General features: G+C 46.6%; 1 protein-coding gene across 1 annotated transcript in view; it reads left to right on the forward strand.

Moving 5' to 3' along the window:
* The window catches only part of EXOC4 (exocyst complex component 4), a 442,826-nt gene that overhangs the window by 345,869 nt on the left and 70,975 nt on the right, over positions 1-25,982 (forward strand). Inside the window, exon 12 of the mRNA XM_009882971.1 lies at positions 17,941-18,077. Within this exon, the coding sequence (XP_009881273.1) occupies positions 17,941-18,077 (137 nt within the window). The remainder of the gene's footprint in view (positions 1-17,940; positions 18,078-25,982) is intronic.

Below are 25,982 nucleotides of genomic sequence, written 5' to 3' on the forward strand. Positions count from 1 at the left end.
TCACCTTGAGCACTCGACCTCAGCTACTTTTATTCCTCGGGGTCCATCAGAAAACACTCTCCGCCTTTGATTTCCTCAAGCTGAAGGTGTGTGGGTGAGTGAGATGACTCGTGGGTGAATGGGACACGGGAGTGAGGAAGAGATTTTATCTGACATGGGGTGATGGATGTGCTGTGCACGTTCTCCTTCTGCCTTTGCTGCCAGGTGTGGTCATGCAGCACTTCACAGGCTTTACCATCTGCACTGAACCAGCTCTCTACTCGCCCTATTCACAGCTTGGAAACAAATAAAAGAGTGAGAAAGGACGTTTTGATTAGACATGACACCTCCTGGTCAAGGACAGTAAAGCTGTGTGGGCAGGACAACAGGAGTCTTTGCTGTATCGCTTGTGCTGCTTGATTCAATTCAGGGTTGTCCATCAAGATGCTGAATTAGGACAGGGCACAGGCATTCTCAGGCTGTCTGAAATGGGGCGATGGAATAAGTTTTTACGTATATTTTTCTGTGTGGTCCACCATCAGGGTACCCTTCCCTGCAGAAAGGCAACCGGGAGAGCGTCTTTGTAGCCCATAATGGTCATACTGGTGATTTTTAGGAGCAGAAGTCTTGCACTAAAAGCTTTCTTCCCCAGTGCCGTCCGGGTCTAATCTTCTAGGTTTTGGCTTCTCTTGATGTGAAAGTTGCAACGTTTGCCAGTGTAGGTTCAGGTTTTGTTTCTTGAAAATCAGAGCGTGGCCTGACTGCTCTTATGGTTGGACGTTTCAGGAAAATGTCTTCCCTTTTTCAGACAGAGTGCGCTGCGGCAACAGGCGGTGATTCTGCTGAGAGAAGAAAGTTATGAATACGGTTTGGCCCCAAAAAAATAAATGCACATTTCTCAAGGGCATTTAGTCTACTCTTCGCCTGGGGAGAGTTAAGGAAATTCCTTTTGGAGAGGTTGTACGGCCACATTGATCAGGCTGCTTCGTGCTGCTTGAGTGGGAGAGGCATAAGTACAGATTGACCCCATGCGGCAGTAATGCATCTCCCCTTTTAAGCACTTAATATTTAAAACGACTCTTTGCTCTCCAAAAATTCCCGTGTTTTTTACCCGGTGGCAGTCCCAAGATGTCTAATTGCTTCCTGCCCTGTACAAACTCCAAATGTCCCATTTCTTCAACGTTTTCACTGCCTCGGAACACCCGACACTTGTTCCCCGTCAGACCCAGCCACGGCTTTTTCCGGATAAGAAGAAAAATGTTTCTCCTACGCAGGAATGAAACAAAAACCCAAGCAAGCATTAACTGAGTTGTAGCCCGGTGGTAACTGCGCTACTTTAATTTGCTCCTTCTACGTGGAACGGAATCAAATCTGCTGCCATTAATTGCGACGACGTCTTGAGGTGGGAGACAGATTTCTCCTCCTCTCTCTTTGCATTCGAAGCGCTACTCCCGGAGGCAGAAATCCGGCACGAGCGATCTCGAGTGCCACCTGCCTTCCCGGGAACGCTTGCATTTCATCTGGTTCGCTTGTCAGAGACGTACCGCTCCTCTTCGCGGCGCGGCACTGCCAGAGAGATCTCGCAAATATGACAACATTCAAGAGACAAATTATCTCCATTCGGAGTTAATTTCTGTTTCCCAGCAGGGCTCCGCTGTGACCCTGCTGGGTTTGGAAATGCTGCTGTTTGGTTAATAGATGAATGTTTTGTGGATGACTGTATCTGTGCTCTGCTGGTGCCAAGTTTGGCTTCCTCTGCTCCCTCTCCTTCTCACTTGCAGCCAACATTGCAAGGCCTAAATGGATTTATTCACAGGACGATAACTTGACTGTCATTAGCGTGGGGAAAATAATGTATGAGCAAGTGATAAAACAAAATGCTCATTCTCTGCCATCCATAACTGCCTGGGAGGTCTCTTAAAGATGTACTGTAGGGAGCCATCTGCTCGGAAGGGGAGATGGGACTGTCAGGAAATGATACACAAGTTAGAGATGGGAAGGGAAGATCTATAGCATCATCCAGACCGTTTGCTGAGCGGGACTGCTCATTACTGTTCTGCCCGCTCGGGCTGGCGATTGAACAATGGCATCTCCGCTGTTACTAGACATCTCTCGTAATGAGCTGACCCAGTGGGTCTTTCATTTCCCAATTTGATCTTTTTTTTTTTAATCTCCCCCCCCCCCCCCCCCATCTTAGAATGTGATTTGGGGGAAGAGACAACTTCTTTTTCACTGCCCTTGTGCTGTATTTTGGAAGCGGGATTTTGCGGTTGCGCCAGGGCTCTGCGTTTCTTTGCGATGACGGGAATCCCGAGTCACGAGCAGATGGTTGCTAAACTGCTGAGTAGTTCATTTAGTTCTTTTTGCTCCTTGCTGGGACCTCAGAGGAGTAGAAACATTCATCACGCGGTGTGGGAAACTGTGAAGTGCAACAGAATGCTTTCTGCTTCTAGTTTGGTTTTGTTTTTTGGATTAATTTAGAGGTCTGTAGACAGACAGTGATAACCAGAGCAGCGTAGTTGGGGTCTTGCCAGTGTGGGTGTTGAGGTTGTGAGAGGAGGAGAGGACAAAGTAGGATGAAGTAAGGGTTTCCCTGACATGTGTAATTCAGGGTTTATCTATAGGAGTGTTCCTCAACACAGGGCATTGGACTTTACAGTGCCGGGCAAACAGTGCAGCTGGATCCTAACACAAATATTTATGGCAGAGCTTGGGGCCCATCCAGACCTTGGTTTATGTTGAAAGGTGTTATGAGACTCTATGAGAGGTTTTCTTTCTCCATCCCTCTCCATATGAATAGGACGGTGAAAGTTGCTTTGGCTGTAGCTGTGCCCCAACTATACGTATCTCTGCAAACGTCCAAGTGATCCCATTTCCACACTGTTTTAAACTGCTGTGGCCAACCTTTCCTACTGGAGATGGTCAGTCTGAAAGGGAAGGTGCCCTGCAGGCTAACAGCATTTTCCAAATTCATCACTGCTTCCCAAAAAGTGTGGTACGTGAATACGGCTTTCTCGGTTTTCCGTCCTCACACCACGGCTCACTCTTGGAAGCATCCTGCTTCAGAAATGGTCCCACAGTTGGACCTGTCATCAGGTGGGGTCTGAGTCAAGAAGAGGGAAGTTGTTTTGTCCAAGCAGGAGAAGAGAGTGGTTTGAGAGTGTTTAAATTTTGCACCCAGCCCACGAGTCTTGTTGTAATTGCTGCTTCTCTTTGCAAGAATCAAAAGCTGGTGGTGTCTGTTCTCCTATCTCCTGAGCAGAAGCGTTTGTCAAACCTGAATCTCCGGGGGCTTTAAGTGGTCACTCAGTTTTCATTAATGAGATGTTAATACAAGCTGTCGGATACTTGGAGTGAGCTGCTCGCCATCTCCATGCATGAGGAATTTCAAAATAATCCTGTGGGGACACGCAGGGACAGAACTGTGATCTCCTTAGCCTTTGATGTGGAGAACACAAGGCTTAATTGATTGAAAATATCACAAGCGATACCGTGACGTGCAATGTACGAGTTTTCTCCTCTCTGTGCTATTTGTGCAGAGCACCCAACGCTACAGCATCCCTATTGGGCTGGCGCTGGACTCCAGTGCTGCCCGAGAGTACCCCACGTTGCTGTTAAATTGGTCACCTTGTCCCCCAACAGTAAATGCAGAAGGTAACCAAAGAGAATAAACGAAACTGTGGAGCTTTTAATTCCTTTGCTTCCTTTTGCAGGTGAATAGACGAGCAATCCTTTTGTAGATTCCAATTTTGGAAGCTCTACATAATGCCAAGGGTTTCATAAAATTAAAATTCCAGAAGACTAAGGATATTTGGCTTCCTTTTGTGTGTATAGATGTATATGTGTGTTAATATTTACCTTGAGTACATTGCCACACATTTCCTAGCAGCTTTGTTTTTTACTTACTAATTTGTACATGGAAGGATGATCTGTTCTGCGAAGATCTCAGCTCTACTAAGGTTATGTCTGGAGGTGGTTGGAAGGTATTTTCTTGCTGACTTTTATTGTGATTTCTCCATGACAGTAATGTATTTGGTTGAAATCCTTTGGAAGCAAAGAAAATAGGAGCTGGAGAGTCCAACGTCTCTCTTGTCCTGGAGAGTAGTGCAACAGGACATCCAAGTTTGAGTCCTTCTGCTGATTGAATGGTCTAGGAGAAAAATTTCACTTCTTCCTAATGGTTTCATAACCACTGAGACAGGCAGTGATCAGTTTTGTCTATAAATATGCATTTCAGCATGGGTCTGTTCCAGTGGAAATGTGGAAAATGTCTTGATTTTGTCCATTCTATTAGGGACAACCTAAATTAGAAAGATCAGAAGTTGCTGTGAAACCAAATTGTCATCCTCCAGCCATCTCAGGCAGTCTTGGTGTGCATTGGGGTGTAACTTCCCCTTAGAAATACGAAGGTTTTTTTCCTTTAAAATGAAGATCAGCCATAGCCCTGCAGAACCCAATAACTCCAACTTGAGGGCAGCTCTCTGGGAGCTGGTGGCTGTTGATGTTGTCCATCAATCATAGCTGTCAATGGTAATGTCCAGCCCTGCGTGACAGGGCTACGTTCGTGTAGCAACAAGTTCTCAACGAAGCCAATGTAGTAAGGGTTTTAGCAAAAATACAGGCGCTGAGTTGCAGAAATCCATCTCAAGTTAGTTGCGGGTGGGTGACCTTTAAAAGCGTTGTGGAATATTTGAGATTTCTCTGCTTTACTCTCTAGTTCCTACATTTAGAAAAGGATCATGTTCAGATGAACCCCAAGCTATTGTTTAGGAAAAAAAGGCTTTTTTAACTAGCTGAGAGTGCTTAAACAAGGCTGAGCTGGTCTGCTGGTTTTTAGAGCTGCCTCTGGAAAAAAGGAAACGTGCCATCGCTGTGATTTAACTGCTTTTTCACCTGTGCTGCCTTATAAAGTCAAGCCACAAAAAACAATACCATATATTTAACTGCCAATATTAATATACTTTTGGATGTCTCAGTAGGAATTGAATCTGTTGCAGGTAGCTAAGTGGACCCTCTTGTTGGGCCTTTGCACTCTCCTCATGTTTCCCAAGGATTTCTTTAGAAGATAAAGAGTTCTTAATGACATTGATTGTAGTTGAGTTCATGAAGAGTGAGACAGAAATGAGAGTTGCATTTCTCTAAGGTGAGGTTTGAGTCACCTGTGTCGTTCAGGATTCACCTGGGTGAATACCTTCTTGGTATTCATACTTTCATTCATCAATACTTGGGTGTTACCTTCTAGAAACTCACTGGTGACACTGGTCTGGTCACTCTACGTTGTCGCTTAGCCCTGCAAATGAGACTTTTAGACACTTGTTCCAAAATCTGACCAATCGTCTTGTGATTTCAGTGAAATGACCTCTTCCTGATGCCAGAAGCTCACTCAGGGTTAGCTCTTAGAGCTCACTCTGGGTTAACTGTTAAGCCTTTACATGTAATGCATGTATTCATTTGGCCTTTTTGTTTCTAGTGATCTTTCGCATTTTCATTAATTCTTGTTAAATTTAGATAATAGCTACAGTGCATTGGTGTCCACATGGACACCATAAATTCGGGGTCACAATATCGTTATTTCCGATTGCTTTTGTTTCTGCATCAGTCAGCTGCCCTTGTTGTGGTCGCTGTGTCTTTCCAGGAGCATCTCTTCTCCACACGGAACATGCATATGCTCTCTCCCTTGCAAGAAATATTTAATAAGTAATTATTCTTTAAATGCCGGAGCTCCGAGACTGAGGAAAATAGACCTCGGAGCACATAGAGTATTCATAAAAATAATACAGATTAGGTCTTATTCTCCAAACTGGGCTAGCCGTATGAAAACATTTATTAAAAAACGAGGTTCACTCTGCTTCCAAAATTGATGACCTGCTTCTGAGCATCATTAATTTAATGGTCCACGTTCAATTTCTATCATGTTGCAGGCTGCTAATGATGTTCTAGAGCAGATATTACGAAGGAGCAGGAAACCTGCCGCTCAGTGCGGGGAAGGAAATTGTCACCTTGCCGCAAGTTTACCTGTAATTGGGGGAGTTGTGTAAAATCCTCAGAAGAGCCACTTCTGGGAATATTCAGGGGGGGCTGAAAATGTCAGGGACGAGCTTTTCTGCTCCTGCAGTACCAACCACGCTTGAAATAACTGGATGTTATTCCTTTTCATTGCAGCCTTGTGCAAATGTATATTTATTAATAAAAAAAAAAAGTTATGCAGCAGTAAAGAGGGTATATTAAAGGGTAAGAGCTAATGACTTTTCTTGTGTATGTAACACATTAAAACCAGCATGAAGCTACAGCTATTTTATCATGCTGCTAATGTCCCTGACAACATTCACTTGGTGGGAGTGAATGAATGGAAATCCATTTAGAGAAGTAAATTAAAATACCTTAAAAAATGCCTTTAATAATAGCTACAGAACTCAGCAGGATCAGAGAAGTGAGAGATACAAAAGACCTATTAAGTTATCCAGTCCATCTCCCTGCCAAGGCAGCGGTATTCCTTATTATGCAGTTACTACTGTATCATTCGGGGAGGATTTAAATGTCTCGAGTGCCAGTGCCTCTGATGGGAGAGTAATCTGAAGGCTGGAAGATTGGACTGTCACAAACTTTCCCTTGTGGGCAACCTAATTTTTCCTTCCCTGCTCGTCTCCTGCCCTGCACGTGTGGATGTGCAATGGGAATCAATGGAGGAGAATCCTTACCCAAGTGTTAACTTTTATATCTCCTGCTTCTTAAGCTTGTAACGATGCTGAGTTAGCAGCTTGCCTAGTGTCGAGGACGCGTGTTGCTTTGTTTGAAGGCTGTTGAAAGACATCTCCTCAAGTAGATACTTCCAGTCCTGTGGCTGTGATTTACAGCAGTGTGTTTTCAGAGGTGAGAACCGCCTTGGCAGGGGATGCTCGATGGCTTCTGCTGAGGGGTGGGCCCGTGCCAACCTCATGAAGTTCAACAAGGCCAAGTGCAAGTCCTGCACATGGGTCGTGGCAATGCCAACCACAAGTCCAGCCTGGATGGAGAATGGATGGAGAGCAGCCCCGAGGAGAAGGACTTGGGGTGTTGGGTGATGAGAAGCTCAACATGAGCTAACAACGTGCACTGGCAGCCCAGAAAGCCCCCAGCATCCCAGGCTGCATCCCCAGCAGCGTGGCCAGCAGGGCGAGGGAGGGGGGAGGATTGTGGCCCTCTGCTGCGCTCTGGGGAGACCCCACCTGGAGTCCTATGTCCAGCTGTGGAGTCCTCAGCACAGGAGAGACATGGACCTGGTGGAGTAGAGCCAGAGGAGGCCACCGAGATGCTGCGAGGGCGGGAGCCCCTCTGCTGGGAGGACAGGCTGGGAGGGGTGGGGGGGGTCAGCCTGGAGAAGACAAGGCTCCCGGGAGACCCTATAGCGACTTTGCAGTATCTGAAGAGGCCTACAAGAAAGCTGGAGAGGGACTTTTTACAAGGGTATGTAGTGATAGGACGAGGGGGCATGGCTGCAAACCAGAAGAGGGGAGATTTAGAATAGATATCAGCAAGAAATTTTTCACTCTGAGGGTGATGAGCCCCTGGGGCAGGTTGCCCAGAGAAGCTGTGGCTGCCCCATCCCTGGAAGTGTTCAAGGCCAGGTTGGCCGGGGCTTGGACAACGTGGGCTGGTGGGAGGTGTCCCTGCCCATGGCAGGGGGGTTGGAACTCAATGATCTTCAAAGTCCCTTCCAACCTAAACCATTCTATGATTCTATGAACCATCTCCAGCAGGATAGACTCATGGAATCCAGTCCCTTTTTTGGCATGCTGGCAAGCTCCTGGGCACTGGCAAAGACTTGATGTGCTAAGAATTCCCATTTTCTGGGTAATTTGGGAGATTGGATTAGTTATAGTGTCTTTTGGGGGGACAGATTTGCATTGCTCATTCTGGAGAAGAAAATGCCACTGTTCTGAGATATTTCTGTGTCAGAGCTTCTGGGATGGCAAGGTGGTTTTGTTAGGCTAGACGTTTTTAAGCGTACCTTGGTCATCTTTTGCCATGGAACGTATTTGAGCTCAAAATCGGAATAAATGCATCTGATCTCCAGTATAATCAGCCGTAGAAGTTCACCCAGTAATTTCTGCATCAAGTCCGTAACTCCTGTTTGAATGGAGCTTATCTTTCGAAGAGCACCTGTGCTTGATTTAGAGCCTCGCAGAGATGGAGAATCCAGCACACACAATCGCAAGCTGTTCGCCTGGTTAATTACCTTCACTGTTAAAAAACATGTAGCTTATTTCTGCTCTGGTATGATCCAGCTTCAGCTCCCATCTGCTGGATCTCGTTATGGCTGGCTTAGAAGGCTGAAATAAAATAAATATGGAAATTCAAAAATATCTTAATGTTAATTAAGATATCTTAATACATCTTAATTGTGTCCAGTTCTGGGCTCCCGGGTCAAGAAGGACAGGGAACTGCTGGAGAGGGGCCAGCAAAGGGCTACAGAGATGATGAGGGGACTGGAGCATCTTTCTTACGAGGAAAGGCTGAGGGACTTGGGGCTTTTTAGTCTGGAGAAGAGAAGACTGAGGGGGGATCTTACTAATGCTTATAAATCCCTAAAGGGAGGGTGCCAGGGGGATGGGAACAGTCTTTTTTCAGTGGTGCCCAGTGACAGGACAAGAGGTAGCGGGCACAAACTTGAGCATAGGAAGTTCCATCTTCACATGAGGAGGAAATTCTCTCCTGTGAGGGTGGCAGAGCAGTGGCAGAGGCTGCCCAGAGAGGGGGGGGAGTCTCCCCCTCTGGAGCCATCCCAAACCCGCCTGGACGCCGTCCTGTGCCACTGCTGGAGGTGCCCCTGCTCTGGCAGGGGGTGGGACTGGGGGAGCTCCAGAGGTCCCTTCCCACCCCCACCAGTCTGGGATTCTGTGATTCTGCTATAGGCATTCGTGAGGTCAAAAATGCCCAGGGGGGGCTCTTCTATGGAAATGTCTGAACCAGAATGTCATGATAACCATCAAGACCAGTTCATCCGGGCTGCGTAGAGCAGGCAAAGTTGAGCGGAGGATTTCTCGTTGGGAAAAACTTTTCACCTGTAGTTATCTAGTCACATTGTTCTGTCTTGCTGTCTTTCTAAGAAAACTTCTCCTTGCCGTGAAGCGCACTCTGGAGCAAAAGCCCATCTTGAATTTGGACAAATGACGTGATGAGAAATCCCACCCAGCAACACCCCCAGTCCTTGTGCCTCCTCTCCAGCCTTCCCCGGCTGTGGGATTTGGCCTCACGTGTTGCAGAAAAGGCACGTGTGCTTCTAGACTGTGCGGCTTTTGTTCAAATTGCAGAGCCGATGAGTATCGCTTACCTTTTTTTTTTTTTTTTTTTTTTTAAAAATCGTTGCAGAGCGTAGTTTGAAAATACTCGTGGCACAGTCTTCCTTCTGTGCTTTAAATAGTTGTGATTGATTGCGCACTTACTGGACTTCAGCAAGGTTGGCCGCAGTTAATGTTAACTTTGTGTATAATAGAAGCTCCTGTGTTCAAATCGTGGATGCTGTGAAATCCTAAATAACGAATATAGTGTTTAGAGGAAGAAAACAGTTCTTCTGCATGGTCAAAGGTAACACAGTAATAAGCAGATTTTACGGTACATGTTCTCCATTTAAAAAAAAATGCACATTTTGCTCTTCATCAATATTCTAGTTCACTGGAGCAAGTGTTTTCTGGATCACACAGTGCCAGGTAAATAAGAGCTCTCCAAGACCTTATTTGTGCACTCATTTAGCTGCTGCAGCATCACATTTAAAGGTGAGAGAGAAGTACAACGTATCCTGGGCTCCTGTTCACATCCATGGGGATGAAGGTGCTCAGGACCTCTCAGAATAACACCCATGAAAAGAAAAATATCACCTGCAGTGAAATAGGCAGAGTTACAGTTAAAAAAAAAAGGACCCAGCCTTTGGAGTTGGGAGTGTTTGAGAAGCAAAGTTGTAGTAGGATGTAGTATAACCATAGTAACGGGCAGGATTCTGCAGAACTGATACTGGAATAATGAATTTTGCTGGGAAAAAAAAAAAAAAAAGATGCTGTATGAGAAAAGCAGGCTATCAGATTTTGAGACCGTAAAAAGAGGTTTTGCATTTAAACGTGTATTTGAATTGATACATACTAAAAAGTCCAGCCCTTTGTAAACCCTGGATGTACCGCAGAAGGAAACAAATTGAAAAGCCCCCTTATCGCTCAGTATGAAATAACAGCTAATCAGTAAAACAGACAATTTAGACTATCATCTTTCCTCTGTTAGCTAAAATGTTGTGGTGGTTTGTTTTTTTTTTTTTTTTACTCAGTTCAGCATTATTTTTTTCTTCTACTTTAGTGGGGGTAACCACAATGTTGATATACTGAACCAGGGGTGGAGGTCGGCTCCCCGCGGCGGTGATGGAGCTGGGGCAGCACCCAGCTCTCCTGCCCAGCCCATTCCCGCTCCCCCCAGCCCCGGGACTTGTGTTGGCTACTTTTTAGACATCAAGTAGGCTTAAACAGCCAGTTTATCTCAATATTTAGGGATAACTGCATCCCCAGCTTCTGTTTTTCAGTTTTGAATGATTTCCATCTCTAACTCTGCTCTACTAAGATGGACTGTCATCTAACGAGGTGAGAGAATAGTTATTTCAGCGGCCTCACAAGGTATTTGTTAAACTGCTGGAATTTGGGCAAAGGGAGTAAATGCATTTGTGTTTTTTTATCTCCCTCTCCCGTTGCGCATCAAGGTGCTGACAGCACTTGGTATTTATCAGCTCACAAGAGCCTGTGCAGGTATTTAAGCGGTTCAACTGGTAGAGCAAAGTACGTGCTGGGAGATCGCTGCAGAGCTCCGTTTCACCCGCCTGCCGCGTAACAAACCGTTATTAATTGACAGCAGCATAACCAAATTGCAACTGGCAGGCTAACGCTGCGGAGCATCGCGGGTCAGAGCACAGGGGGAGGCGCGATGGCAGGTGGGGACATGGGATGAGGAGGGAGCTCGGGCAGGATGGGTTTCCTATTTTAGGGCTGATTGCCTCGGGTGTGATTTTGGCGAAGCTCCCGCAGCTGCTGAAACCCCCTTAATCTCAGTAAATGTCCTGATAAAATTAATCATAATATTAATGAATCGTAGAATAGAACAGCCCGGGTTGGACGGGACCTCAAGAGATCATCTGGTCCAACCTCTCATTGGGAAAGGGAGCCGAGATGAGGTTATCCAGCACCCTCTCCAGTTGCATCTTGAGACCCTGCAGCGATGCAGACTCCACCATGTCCCTGAGGAGGTTGTTCCAGCAAACAGTTGTTGTCACTGTCAAAAATGTCATTCTTACGTTGAGCTGAAACCTCTCCTGGCGCAACGTGTACCTGTTGCCCCTTGTCTTCTCCATGTGGCTCCCAGTGAAGAGAGACCCTCCATTCCCTCTGCAGCTGCCCTTTAAGTCCTCTTTAATGTCATAATAAAATTAACCCCAGATCCTGGATCCTAGACACCGATCCTGTGTAGTTATTTGGGGAATTGCATATTGTTATACAGAATTCTGTATGCCAAGCCAGTATCTAAGAGCGCATCGAGCTCGGTCCTCTCTCCACAACCTCATTATATCTTATTACATCTGGTGACATTGTGCTGGTGTGATACCCGACAGGGGTGATGCTGAGCCAGGCTTCCAGAGTTTCCATCCCCTTTGCCCTCCCGCAGGCGTTGCTGTGCCGAGGGAAATGCTGGGCAGCCTCTGGCCCCATTTCAGGCCAAGCTGCTTCCAACCTGGAAGCAGATGAGATGAAGCCACTGAGCAGAAAGACAGAAAAAAAAAATAATCAACCAACATCCCAAGTGCCCTGGGACTGGTGGGAGCATTTTGCCTAAACCTCCTGTTATTTGAACACTTGCATCAGGCAGCGGTTCGGCAGCTGCCTGCAAAGAGATTTGGAGAGGTGGGATGGGAATGGCCAACGCTACAATATGGAGAGTGGGCCTGGAAGGGAACGAGGAACAGTGAAGTTTTGATGTGAGAAAAGAAGCTGAAAAGGATCTTTGCTGGACGTTTCCTTGGGATCTTGGTTGAAGAGGGGGACTTCCTTGGCGTTTGGATTTCCCCAGTGCACCAGGGGTTGCAGTGGGGCTCCTAAGCTGGAGCATCCCTCCAGAACCCTGGGTGATGGCTTTGTCTGAGCCCAACAGCAAGATGCCAGAAGATCACCCCATGCTTTGCTGGCGTTCAGACAGATCCAAAGCCACCTTTCATCACGTGCCCATCAGCGTCGTTGCCTCCATGCCAACCTCTACAAGTTGGTTTCTGCAACTCATCGCGAAGTGAGGGATCAGCCTCACACCCACAGGTACTACAAGAAAGCAACACCAGCCTTCCCAGCAGGAAAGGAGACACTCCACAGGCTCCTAAACCACAACCACCCACTTTCCAAGCACAGCTCCCAACTCTGCACCCCACCTCCACGGGAGGAACCGGAGCAATCCATGGGGAAGTTTGTCACCTTAATGGATGATGACACGCCACACCGCACCCCAGACAGGTGAAGCTGCATCGAGAAGAGCAAATCCATACTGATTGTGCGTTCCTGCTGGGGCAGGTGAAGGTTTCCTCCTCTGACATGGTGATTTATATATTTGTGCTCTTCTCCGAAGAGTGCTGCCCCAGAGAGGGTCACCGGAGCCGTCTGCTGAATACACCTTCTCAGTGCTGGGAGAGGAGGATGAATGATGTTTTGGAAAGGCAGATGCTGTGAATTTAACATTTTTGGGGGTAGTTGAGAAACTGTAATTAAAAAAACCCAAACCACCGACAAGAAAATACACGAATAAATGTTGCACATCAAGGTGTCAGTGTGAGATGTAACCACTGATGGCCTTTGGAAGTGGTCCCAAACTGGGAGCTGTAGGTCAGCATTGAGCTTGAAGAGGTTTGAAAACCTTTCGCCTCTCCTGTCCTGCCTTTAATTACAACTGTGCTCCGTATCGCACTTTTAAAATTGTGGACTGTCAGCTAAACTCCAGCTTAAAAATTAGATTAGGCTATATTTATTTTTTCCTTTAAGGCAGCCACATCCAGCACTCATGTCGTACCTTCCCCTGCCAAGGCGTCTCCAGGAGGTTTTTAAGTGATGGGCAATAATATACTAATAATCGACAACCTTTCCAGTGCCAAGGTCTCTTCCTCCATTTGCTGGGCTTTCAAGAGCCCGTCACATGGTGAAGACATCCCTGCACAGGTACATTCCCGTCTTTGCCTTCTTCCCCTGAGAAAGTGGAGCAAGAGAACGGGCATGAGGGAAGCTGCGATTTCTGCAGAAAAAAAAACCCAAACATTCAGAGTGGAGATTTTTCCTCTAATCTGGTGTTCCTCCCCAAGAAGTTAGAGAAAACAAAATGACAGGTGGAAAATCGGAAGGTTTGCGTAGGCTTGACCTGTTGGTTTTGAACTACTTCTGCGTGTCAGGGAATTGCTGGGGAACCAGCTTTATTGTACGGAATTTTAAGGGACCCTTAAAAACATCATTCCTCCAGCTGCATTGTTTTACATTGAGTGCCCTCTTGCTGCAGAGGAATTGAGTCGTTTTAAAAACTTCGGTGGCGTTGCACAAGACAATAATCCCAAAAGGATTATTGGGATAATACCTCTGGGTCTGCTTATTTGCTGTCACTCTGGGCTGGTGGAAGCCCTACGGTCGGAGCGTGAATTATACCTGCCCCGGAGCTGCTTTGCGTTATCTGAAGCTTCAGCACAACTGAGAATAAGGGTCACATCTAGAAATAATGATAAATATTTGCAAAATACATTAAAGATAAAACACACAGTGTTAATAACAAGCGGTGCTGCTCTGTTTTATCCTGTTGCCTTGACAGTAGCTAATGGACAGGAGGACGTAAGGAGGAGTTTCTTTTTTATTTTTAGTAGCCTTAAGACTCTTTTGAAACCTTCACCCTAATGTAGGAGTAATGAATCATACCCTCGGCGTGATGTTAGGATTCAGCACCACGCAGCGTTTTCAGGTGCGAGGAGATGAATATTGTTCTGGGGATGAGTTTCCTTGTTAGTGTGGGTTTTTTTAAAAGGCTTCATTGAAGTGTCTTGCCATAAAATTATGCTTTGATCATATCCATTTGCTGTTAATGAATCCAGATGGGTTAGAGGCAACTGGATTGTAACTCTCTGATAATACGTGCGCTGCCTTTCATTTGCTCGCGCGGAGTTTCAGAAGATCCTGCACTGGCCCAGCTAACAAATCCAGCTATATTAACGGGGCCTAATGCATCCTAATACATCGCGTCCCCGGAGACACATGCAGATGTGTCAGGCTTGCTTTGGAAAAGGTTAAAATGTTAGAGAAAAATCGCTATTACGTATCTGGGACTGTCTTCTTTCATATGGTAATGGCCTTTATTTCTTTCTTTTATTTTTTTTTAAATCATGCAAGCAGCTTTGTATTTCCTTTAAATCAAAAGATCTTATTCTAAAATCAAGATATTGGCAGGAGCTTAGCTCTGATTTTAATGTTGTTGTACAGAGGAGAAAGTAAGTGGGAGAAGCTACATAGAAACCAGTAATACCTTCTTTTTTAACATACAGTCTTTGGATTTTTAGGTTGTTTGCTCAAATGTTGTGTTACGTAAAGAAATAGAATCATGGAATGGTTTGGGTTGGAAGGGACCTTAAGGATCATGAAGTTCCAACCCCCCTGCCATGGCGGGGGGGCAGTAGAAACGGGGCAGATTGAGACCAGGTTGGATTCCTCTTGGTGTGGTTGCACATCCAACCCATGGAGTTTGCTGTGCCACAAGGATGCCTGGAAGGATGGGGAGGATCCCGCCCCTGGTAAGCTGAGAGAGATCAATTTATAGCATGAGTCTGCTGAAAATCCCACCCACCTCTCACCGGTGAAATACCAGTGAAAAATGAAACATATGATTATTCATGCAAAGAGGAGAAGAACTGTTTTTATCTTCCAGGTTGCTACGTGAGTTAGGAAGGATTTTATTTTTTTCTTCCCTATGTATAAACATTAACTTGAATGCTTCACCCTTAAGCATCAGGATCAGCCTGTAGAAGGTGACTTGGATTTGGATTGAAGCTGAATGGCAACTTCAACCACAAACAACGTATTTTCCCTTTGTGCCATCAGAGCTGTTCTCGTGGCTCACGTCAGCGGGTCGGAGACTTGCCCTTTCCTCTGCTGACAGACAAACTCTGGCCACGGCAGCACCTCTAAACCATCTCGGTGCAAAGTGAAGCACCTCTGATTCACCCCCTTGCACCCATTGTGGTCGTTGGTGCTTCACGGAAGGACGGCAGCTCCTTCCCCAGCCCTACTGCCGTGAAGGTGCGATTATTCCCTACCTCTAGCCCAATGGATCTGATGGAGCGTATCTCCCCAACTCACCATTTCCCACTACATTTATCACCCCAGCATACGGGGGTTTGAGTTTACCCTCAAGGGAGAGGTGCCAGATTGGGCTCCCATTTTAGTGGGATTTGGGTGGATTCTTAAAATGATGCTTTCGCCCTTCCGGGCTGAGCCTGGCACGCTGAGCAGGGCTAGCGAAGAGCCTGGGCCATGTCTGAATCCTGCAGGTAATGAGCTGTGCCCACACGCCGCAGCCCATCGGTATGAAAAGGGCATCAGTGGCTGCTGCATCCTCTCCGCGTAGTTGTCTGCTTTGTTTGCTTGCGATGACACCAGGTGGCGAGCCCTTTAGGGGCGGTTGTTCTCCTCCGTGTGCATCGAGCCCAGGGCGGGATTGAATATTTATTAAAACACAGGTCCTTGTAGCAACAGGAGAAGCAGCATAAACGAGAGCATCTGAGAGGCAGCTATGCCAGACTACATTTTTGTTTGGACAAAATAATCCCAAATTGTCACTAATTACAATATGAAAGATGGGTTAATTCCTGTGATTTGCTTAAGAACAAGCTTAACAAGAGACAAGAGCAACCAAAGAGAAGGTTGGGGTGGTTTTTTTTTTTCCTCCAAGTGCAGTTGCGAGCCAAGGACATATGAGGAACAGCACAGGCGGTGACTAAGCCTTCGTTGAAGCCCCCACATGCTCAGGAGTCGCGTGTGCTCTGAATGAGGATGAGGTCTGCAGATGCTTTTTTTACCGAATCAGGGACAGGTAGCGGAGCAGAATCAATTCCTGTCACTCACGGGGTTGCTCTGGAGGAGCGGGATTATGGATGAGGACGATGCTGCCGCGCTTTAATCTGGAAATCAATAGAGAGACGGAAGTCGGGCTTGTGGGGATGTGGCGGAGACGGTGATGTGGGGTTTGATGAGATTTTGCTCCGCAAACAACTGAGTCACTAATTCCTCTTCACATCCTGATTAACGCAGAGGAGGGGCTAAATTCAGCCTTGATGCAGCTCTCTCAAAGTCCCTGGGGTCCCCCTTTATAATTTGAGCCCAGAATTTCTCAAACGAACCAGGGCTCCCAAATGTTTCAGTCTCCTTCTTTGCCTTTGCGCATAGCTCAGGAATAACCCTTCGCTCTACCGAGCCTGGTATCAATTCAATTTATATCAACCCAGGACTTTGGTAACCTTCCTTCTGTCTTGTTTGTGGCAACCAAATTAAATACAGCAGGCAATGTTATAAATACAAACTGTGCCAAGTGACCTTGGGGTGCCCCAGAAATCCCAAAATTCACACGGAACTGTTTAAGTCTCAGACGTTGTCAGATACGTGGTACCTCCTTCTGCAGGCTGTCCGAATCTGCTCATCTGTAGGATGTGGAGCAGCGTTGTCAGTTTGCAGATTTGCCCTGTCCTTCCTATGACTGTAAAATACTGTTTGGGGAACCAAAAGGGTTTCAAGGTGCTACTTAAAGCTCGGTGTGTGCCCTACGCATATAGTTTGTATGGATAGGAGCGGTGGTCTTTAAGTCTGCAACTCTTTAAGTCTGCGACCTTTGAGTCCAGAATTATTGGTCAGGTTGAAATGTTTGGGGTTTGCAGGTGAAAGCAGAGCTCAGTGAAGCTGCGGGGACCTGCTTCCTCTAAAAATCACACTTTTCCATTTTGAGGTTTCATCTAGTGAAGGAAGTAAGCCAGTGATGTGCCCTGGTGGCCAAGAAGGCCAATGGCATCCTGGGGACCATCAAGAAGAGTGTGGCCAGCAGGTCGAGGGAGGTCATCCTCCCCCTCTACTCTGCCCTGGTGAGGCCACATCTGGAGCACTGTGTCCAGTTCTGGGCCCCCCGGGTGAAGAAGGACAGGGAACTGCTGGAGAGGGTCCAGCAAAGAGCTACAAAGATGATGAGGGGACTGGAACATCTCTCTTACGAGGATAGGCTGAGGGACTTGGGGCTTTTTAGTCTGCAGAAAAGAAGACTGAGGAGGCATCTTATCAACGCTTTTAAATCCTTCAAGGGAGGGTGCCAGGGGGATGGGAATGGTCTTTTTTCAGTGGTGCCCAGTGACAGGACAAGAGGGAACAGGCACAAACTTGAGCATAGGAAGTTCTGTGTAAACACGAGGAGGGACTTCTTTCCTGTGAGGGTGGCAGAGCAGTGGCACAGGCTGCCCAGAGAGGTGGGGGAGTCTCCCCCTCTGGAGCCATCCCAAACCCGCCTGGACGCCGTCCTGTGCCACTGCTGGAGGTGCCCCTGCTCTGGCAGGGGGTGGGACTGGATGATCTCCAGAGGTCCCTTCCAAACCCCACCATTCTGGGATTCTGTGAAAGAAAGACCTGGTGAAGTCTGCTGGTCCTCAGCCAGTGTAAGAAAATTCAAACTCTTACAGACCTGATAATCAAACCCCTAAGCTGACCTCTTCCATCCCTTGCACGGTTTCTGCTTTTTCCTCATTCATTCTGTTTTACGTCACTTGGTGGCACAGGCTGCTCCAGCATCTGCTCAGCGTTGGGGAGCATCAGCTGTACAGTTGCATCTTTCACACTAATTAGCAAAACATGAGAAGGGGGAAATTAAGATTCACAAAAAACGCTCTTCATACTTGTGCTTTTCTTTCTTTTCCAGAGCACGGTAATTGTGGAGAAGACTGTTCAAGACCTGATGAACCTGATGCACGACTTGAGCGCCTATTCGGATCAGTTCCTCAACATGGTGTGTGTGAAACTCCAGGAGTACAAGGACACCTGCACCCTTGCCTACAGGTACAGGAAGGCTTGGAAGGCGATGTCTGCTGGAGATACAGCTCTTGGGCTTTTGTTATTTTGCCATAAGTAGGCAGGAGTTATTTCTAGAAATCATCTCTGCTGGGATGGTCAAGGATATTTCTTTCTAGGAGGGGAAAAAATCTGAAATAATCCTAAGAGTCTTGGCTCACCAGTGACTCTGTCCACATCACACTGTGGTTTAGGCTCTTTAATCCTGGATGGCAGTGGTTGTAGAGCTTAGAAACCACACAGTTTTTCTCTTAATCAGGCAAAAGGTGACCTCGTGTTGGATATGGAGAGTATAAGATGTCATCTTTAACATAAATAGCCATATATAGCTATTGCTTTCTTGTAAAGCAAGTCAGATCCTTCCATTTGAGTGTTCCCAAGAGATTCAGCTATAAATTAATTAATTACATTGACATTTGGGTATTCAGATCTCATGGCAATGTAGGAGTTAGTAACCACAACACACTGTATAAATACACACTGGATTTTGTGAAACTTTCCCAAAACCTTTCCATAAGCTTATTCTTTCAAGGGGTCATCAAATGCTCTGTCCTGGGCTATCTTTGTCGGTGTTTTCGGGTGGTCTGTGCTCGGTTTCCCCAACCACGGTGTGGAAGCCGAATGGTCCCACTGGGCACTGGGTTATCACGTTGGGTCGTGAGATTCGAGTCCTTCGGCTACTTAATTTATCATAGTTTTCCTGGGTAACCATCAATAGAGTAACTTATTCTCTGTACATCCCAGTTGCCCATCTGTAAAATTGCCCTCCTTGGAGAGGGGGACCAGGACCGTGCCCCGTGCCGTGGCGATAAATACTTGCATTGAAAGACAGTAAAGATGCTGCGGCGACGTGGGCTATAATAGCTGCTATCCGTAATCTCCTTTAATGGCTAATTGAGGCTGGCGATAGCAGGGGGAAGCTGAAAAAGGCCCTTGTGTTTTCTGACCGAGAGCATCAAGAAATTATTTCCTATTGCCTGATTTCATTCAGGAGAAGCTTCATCTGGCGAGCGGCTGCGTACGGGCTCATTATTATTATTATTAATAACGCCGACAATAGCAGTGAGCACATATGTGGGCTAAACTTCGTCGGAGCGCTCGTGTAAATTGGGAGCTGCTTGTGTGCCGTTGTCCAAAATGCTCATATTTTATGTGAAACTTCACTGACTGTAGCCAGACAATAGATGTAATTTCTTTGGCTTGAACTTAAAGGTCCTTCCTTCCTTCCTTTGCTGATACCATTCCTGGGTTTGGCACCTGCTGGGGAGTAATTAGGACAGGCCTAATTTGGCAATATCCTGATTACAGCAGGAGGAAAAAACAGGAAATGTTCTAGTTTTTGCTGCTAGCAAATGACTGAAATAGAAATCTATATACATTTCAAATGATGCAGAGGAATATAGCAGCTCCCCTGCTTTCCCGGGGCGAGCGGCTCCATCCGTGGGGACGTTGTGCCCTCTGCAGGGATCTCGCGTCGGAACGGCTCAGCTCAGCCTTGCCCTTTGCACCAGGGTTTTCCTTGGGGGGGTTGAGATGGATAAACCCTCATGTTGATAAAGTTAGTGGAGGGAGGATCATTTATAGATGCTTAAAATCAGAATCAACACCCGAGACCTGTGTGTTAATACGATCAGGTGAAGTTATCGGAGCAAGGGAGCATGCGTCTGTTCCGGAGATGTCAAGATAGGGAGAATTTGGGAAGCCGGAGAGATGGTGTCTGCAAGATTTGCAAGTGGCATTCATTCGTTCCCCACATGCCTGTGTTTCTTGAAGGGGAATATGAGCAAATGCGGATGAAGCGTATTCAAATACGGGCTCCTCAAAGCAAGGCTGTTTGATTCGGAGTCCTTTGCAGAACAGATAGCTCTGTCAGGACGTCGGCGCTGAGAAATGCACAGCTGAGATTTTTCATGTTTGATTTCCATTTGGCTCTGATTTTCTAATGAATGCGGAAAAAAAAAACCCACCCTAGCGGGGCTGGATATGTATGGATTGGACATTTATATAAGTAGCAACTATGGATTTTCTTGTTTTAATTGATGGCAGATTTCGGAAGCGTGTTTAATGTGATCTAGGTGAGATGTCTTCTGCAAATTACATGTTTGTAAGAAGCTCAATTTCAGTTTGACACAAACTGTTTACAAACGTGAGTTATGTTTTCCTCCTAGTTTATGAGGGGTTGGGGATTAAAACGAAAACAAAAACGGGAGATGGAGCCACAAAACCTCTTGCAGTGTTGGCAGTGCTCTTCTTAAGTCTTGTCCAGCCCACGTCTCGGCGCTTCTTCAGCAAATTTCTAAGAAGGCAGCTCTATTCGTGAGTTAAGCCTGTATAGTTAAACCATTTTTACAAGCCTTTGGGAAAAATACTGAAAGGCCATAGAAAGGATCAGACAGACAAACCTGACCACTTCAGGGTGTCTACCCTTAACATGAGTTTTCAGTCTCTTGCCAACACCCTTCTCGGACAAGCTTTGCTGTCTTGAGCGCTAAAACTAATCTCTTTCCATGTCTTTCTTCATAAATTGGCCCCATGTTTAGTTCTGTCCGTGTTGAAGTCGCACATTCTCATTTTGTTGTCCAACTTTAAGCTCTATCCTGTGCATCCCCCCCTCTTCTTACCAATCCTCATCCTCTCTCCTTTGGACAACTGTCCTCTGGCACATTTTTCAACCTGCCTGAACAGTCTGAGTAAAGGCACTGCTCACCCAAACGAGTCTCTTTAGTCTGTAAAAAGAGACAGACATCTCCAAAGAGTGGTTCATCTTCGTTAAAAAGTGCCTAAACTCTCTGGAGGTGCTCAGCTCTCTCCATCGGCCGTGAAGGCAGCTTATGGTGACCACACTCCTGGCTGAGCTGTCTCAGTTACATTTATAAGATTAGGTGGGATATAACTGGGCCAATATCTCTCAGAATGATGAAGAAAAAAAAAAATAAATCTCAGTTCCTGCTTTCCAGCCAGGCAAAATAAAACTTTTATTGATAAGGAAATGAGGAGTATATGAGTTCATGCAAGCTGTGGGGTCTGCGGTCAAACAGGATTTCTTGAGTCCCTGGAAAATGCTCTTGACACTCAGTTTACTCCTTCCTATTGACATCTTCCTCTTCTTGCATTAACCTTTTGGGTTTTAAGTTGCCTTTTTGACTCTTTTTTGGGCAGGGGTCTGCCTCCCTCAGACCATTCGGTACCTGGCACATGCTGAGCACGCTGCTTTCAAACTCTCGGCAGCACGAGCAGAGCTCAGCATGGAAACATCACCTCAGCCCTGGGAAGAGGAAAAAAAAAAAAAATTACTCAAAAAATAGGTTTGGCACATGGCAACGGAGTCCAATTAGCCCTTGCAGCCCCCAGATGTTTTCCTAATGAAAAGCCATGTTCCCCCTCCAGCTGCGTCCAGGGATGTTCCCCATTGCTCTGCTCCCAGCTCGGGGCGGCAGTGGTGCAGATCTGGGACCATCACCACCAGCAGATGTTTTCTGGATAAAACCCACTGAGCTGCGGAGGAGTGAACCCTCCTCGCTCGTGTGCCATTACCTGAGTAAGTGTCACACCGATTCCCTACCCGCTCCCGGGAGCTGGGTACAAACAGATGGCATTTTCCTTGGCCCGTTGAGCTGTGAATTAATTAGTTGATTATGGCACTGGTGGTAGCAAGTAACCCTATTACAGCAGCAGGAGTAATTACAGAGGAGTTTGGGAGAAGAGGGGGGGAGCATTTGAAAGGAAGCATTTTGAGCTGTACTATAACATGTCATCCTGTCTTGTGATAATTTACTCGAGGACCCGAATTAGATTGACATTGATAGATGTTACGGAGGTTGAAAACTGGCTGAGATGCTGGAAAGAAAAGGTGGGGGAAAAGGAGGTTTTAATTGATGGGGAAAGTCGGGCAAGTAACAGAGATCAGGTATGTACCACCCTATTTAACATCTTCCTTAATGAGGGGGTGGTTGGAGTAAAAACCAACCTGTCAATAAAAATTAGGAGGTGTTGCGACCATGGGAAAGAATGGGGACATAATTCCAAGGGACCCACGTAGCAGTGGCGGTGTCCCAGCATCGATTCGTTTGAAGCTCCCTGTTGATGTCACTGGAGAATTTGGCTTAGGGCTCCAGTCACTCAGGGACCCGTGCGTCCCACGTCACCGAAAGGTGAGAAAAGCAGGAATCGTGTGGGTTAGGCTCTCAGAAAACACTGACCCTAGGAGAGCAAAGACACTGAGCTCGGTTTCCAACTCGCTGTAGCACCTAAAGAACCTCCCCTCTCTCCTCCCCCAACACCCACGCCAAAAAGCAATAGGATTTTTGAGGACAGCAGATAATAAGGATCGTAAAACAGAGAGGTAGCTCTGTCCTCGGTATAACTCCATCAGAAGACTCCCAAAGATGACTTGCATTCGTAGACATCTGAAGGGCTATGATAAGGCTGTAAATAATTGAAGAGCGTAAATAGTGAAAGCTGTGAGAGCGGAGGCTGCTGTAAGGGGAAATAACGGGGAGTAATGGGATGAAATTGAGTAAAATAAAACACGAGCACAGTAGCAGGACTTTTTTTTTTTTTTTTGGTCCAAGAGTTAGATTTGTTCAACTGTGAAATAGACTCCCAAGGGAAGGAGACTATTACTTTAGTCATTTAAATCTGGAGAGGACAAAGCACTGGCTAATATATTCGATGGAACAGTTGTCTTGCCTTGGCAGAGAAATGACCAGATATCATCAAATTCAGTTTTTCCATCTCGGATGTCAGCGATTCTGGTGGACCCTTTTTTTTTTCCCCCCTCGGTTTTCACCAGGGTGAGAACAAGAGACCTTTTTTTTTCCTAAGTGGAAAAACACCAAGTTCTGAACAGCAGCAGAAGGCCAAATTGACATTTCGATGCCGAGGTCTTTGGTGGCTGGAAACAAAATTCATTCTTTTGTCTGTGGCAGATTGAACATGAAATTTAAAGAGAAGGAAAATGTATACCTAAGTGCATGTGACAAATTCATTTTCACAAATCGTGTGTACTTACTGAGCAGAGGTTGTTCTCTTGGTGGTGGGTGAAGGGAGTGATAGGTTGCTCCGTGCTGCTGGGAAAAGAAGCATTCTGCTGTGTTTCAAGATAGATCAGCGTTGCCTCCTATCTCAATGCCTCTTTCGCCATTTTCCTTTTCAAAACCCAAATACTCAGTGTGTTGATACTTTTATTTCTATTTATTGACCAAAACATACCTTTCAGGACACGTAAAATGAGACCGGTTAATCCGCATAAACCCCTTACAAGTGTGCGGGGTCTTTATTGTGATCTTGCATGACCCTTCCCAAAATCACCACCTGGATGCTAGTGACAGCTCTGAGCATCTCTTTGCCCCGTGCAACATCCTAGCTTGGATCCAGAAGCGTGCAGCCGAGTAAACAGCTCTGCAAGGTCCACATTGAGCCGACATTGGCTGAGCCAGCCCAGATCCATCCATCCTGCAGCACCCAGCAACTCCAGTTCTTGGTTGACGAATCCAGTGGTGGTAAATGGAGTTAAATCCAGTTGGTGTCCAGTCACAAGTGGTGTCCTCCAGGGCTCAGTGCTGGGGCCAGTTCTCTTTAATATCTTTATCAATGATCTGGATGAGAGGATCGAATGCACCCTCAGTAAGTTCGCAGATGACACTAAGCTAGGTGGGCATGTTGATGTGCTTGAGGGAAGGATGGCACTGCAGAGGGATCTGGACAGGCTGGACCGATGGGCCGAGGCCAATGGTATGAGGCTCAACAAGGCCAAGTGCCGGGTCCTGCATTTGGGTCACAGCAACCCCATGCAGCGCTGCAGGCTTGGGGAGAAGTGGCTGGAAAGCTGCCTGGTGGAGAAGGACCTGGGGGTGTTCGTGGACAGCCAGCTGAATGTGAGCCATCAGTGTGCCCAGGTGGCCAAGAAGGCCAACGGCATCCTGGCCTGTGTCAGGAATAGTGTGGTGAGCAGGACTGCGGCAGTGATCGTACCCCTGTACTCGGCACTGGGGAGGCCCCACCTCGAGTGCTGTGTTCAGTTTGGGGCCCTTACATAGAGGTGCTGGAGTGTGTCCAGAGAAGGGCAACGGAGCTGGTGAGGGGTCTGGAGCACATGTCTTATGAGGAGCAGCTGCGGGAACTGGGATTTTTTAGCCTGGAGAAGAGGAGGCTGAGGGGAGACCTTATCACCCTCTACAACTACCTGAAAGGAGGGTGTAGAGAGGTGGGGGCTGAGCTCTTCTCCCTGGTGACAAGTGATAGGACGAGAGGAAATGGGTTCAAGTTACGTCAGGGGAGGTTTAGATTGGATATTAGGAAACATTTTTTCGCTGAAAGGGTTATTAACCATTGGACTAGGCTGCCCAGGGAGGGGGTGGATTCTCCATCCCTGGAGGTGTTTAAAAAAAGAGTAGATGTGGTACGTGGGGACATGGTTTAGAGGTGGTTTTGTCAGGTTAGTTTGGTGGTTGGACTTGATGATCTTAAAGGCCCCTTCCAACCTCAGCGATTCTATGATTCTATGAATCTCTGCATCTTCTTGATGCACAGAGTTTCTCTCCATGTTGGAGAAGCCGTTTCTTCTGGGGGACAGTAACAGAAAAGCATCTATCCGGCATTTACACTTCTTCAACCCCTTGCATTGTAGGACACAGCAAACATGCATTGTTTCTAGGTGTCTTGTAGCCTTGTGACCAACGGGTGGTGTGTGTGTGAGGGGAAACACAGGTCCCAGAGCCTTTTTTGTATTTTTGCATAATAGAAGATTATCAGTCTCTCAGCACACAAAGGAGATCTTGATTCTGTTGTTAACCTGCAGCTAAGCCTCTCCATAGGAACAGGACCCCTGAGACCTTGTCTTCTCAGATGCTTCCTTTCTCAAGTCACACTGTGCTTACTGGTTGTCCGGGGAGGTTGTGGTGTTCCCATTACAAAGGGCAAGAAAAAATCCTACTGCTGCCCGTTGGAGAAGTCACCACCATGCTTTTGTTTTGAATGATGTTGACAGGTCACGTATGTCTCTTCTTGGGCTGGAGAAACAGTCCAACTGGGCACCATGCAAGGACCTCCTAGAAGAGCATTTCAGGTGCTCACCAGAGAAGGAAATCAGTGATGGGACCTAGAAGGAAATGCCAGCACCCCTAACTCACCCTTGCCTTTCCCAAGAGATAGATAATACATCCCAAATCCTTGCTGTCTACCAAACAACCCAAGAATGGGAGAGTACATTCCTCTCTCTAGTCAGGGTGTGCCAGTGAAGTAGCAAACGTTGACGAGTTCTGTGCTGATGGTTGTTCATAAGCAATCGCAATGCAAAAAAATAGGCAGCTAATTGACTTCTCCAACTACAGCATCCCGTTTTCTCTCCTGCAATTGCCAGCGAGGGATTCATATGAGTTACACTGCCAAAAATATTAAACAAGAAAATTCTTCATAATTGGAATATGCTGTGATGTTTGATTCAGTTTCAGACATACATATGATTTAGCTGAAATCTCTACTATTAGACGTTTTGGATGGCTGGAGAGAAGATCCTGGACCCTTCATTTCCTTCCACTGCTTCAGACCTGGTCCCCAAGCTGGGCCAGCTGGTGTGCGGTGAGCTGGTGGCTTCCACCCAGGTCTTCCTGGGCAGGTTTCCACGTTGCAGTCACAACACAATCAGCAGCGGCTGGCGCGCTCGTCTGAGATTGCAGAGAACAAATGAGCCATGGAGAAACTACCTTTTTTCTCTCCTAGTACAGAATGACCTCCTCCGGTTGTGTAAATCATTGCAAGTTGAATGATTTCAAGGGTGGGGAGAATATGGCCGTTTTTCCTTTAAACGACTCTATCAAAGAACATCAAGAGTTGTGAGTTTAAGAGGATTTTATATCCTGTCCACCTGTGTTGCCGTGCTCTCCACTCGAGCAC

The sequence above is a fragment of the Charadrius vociferus genome, unplaced genomic scaffold, assembly GCF_000708025.1.
Source record: "Charadrius vociferus isolate BGI_N301 unplaced genomic scaffold, ASM70802v2 scaffold32, whole genome shotgun sequence".
NCBI classification, from domain to species: Eukaryota; Metazoa; Chordata; class Aves; order Charadriiformes; family Charadriidae; genus Charadrius; species Charadrius vociferus.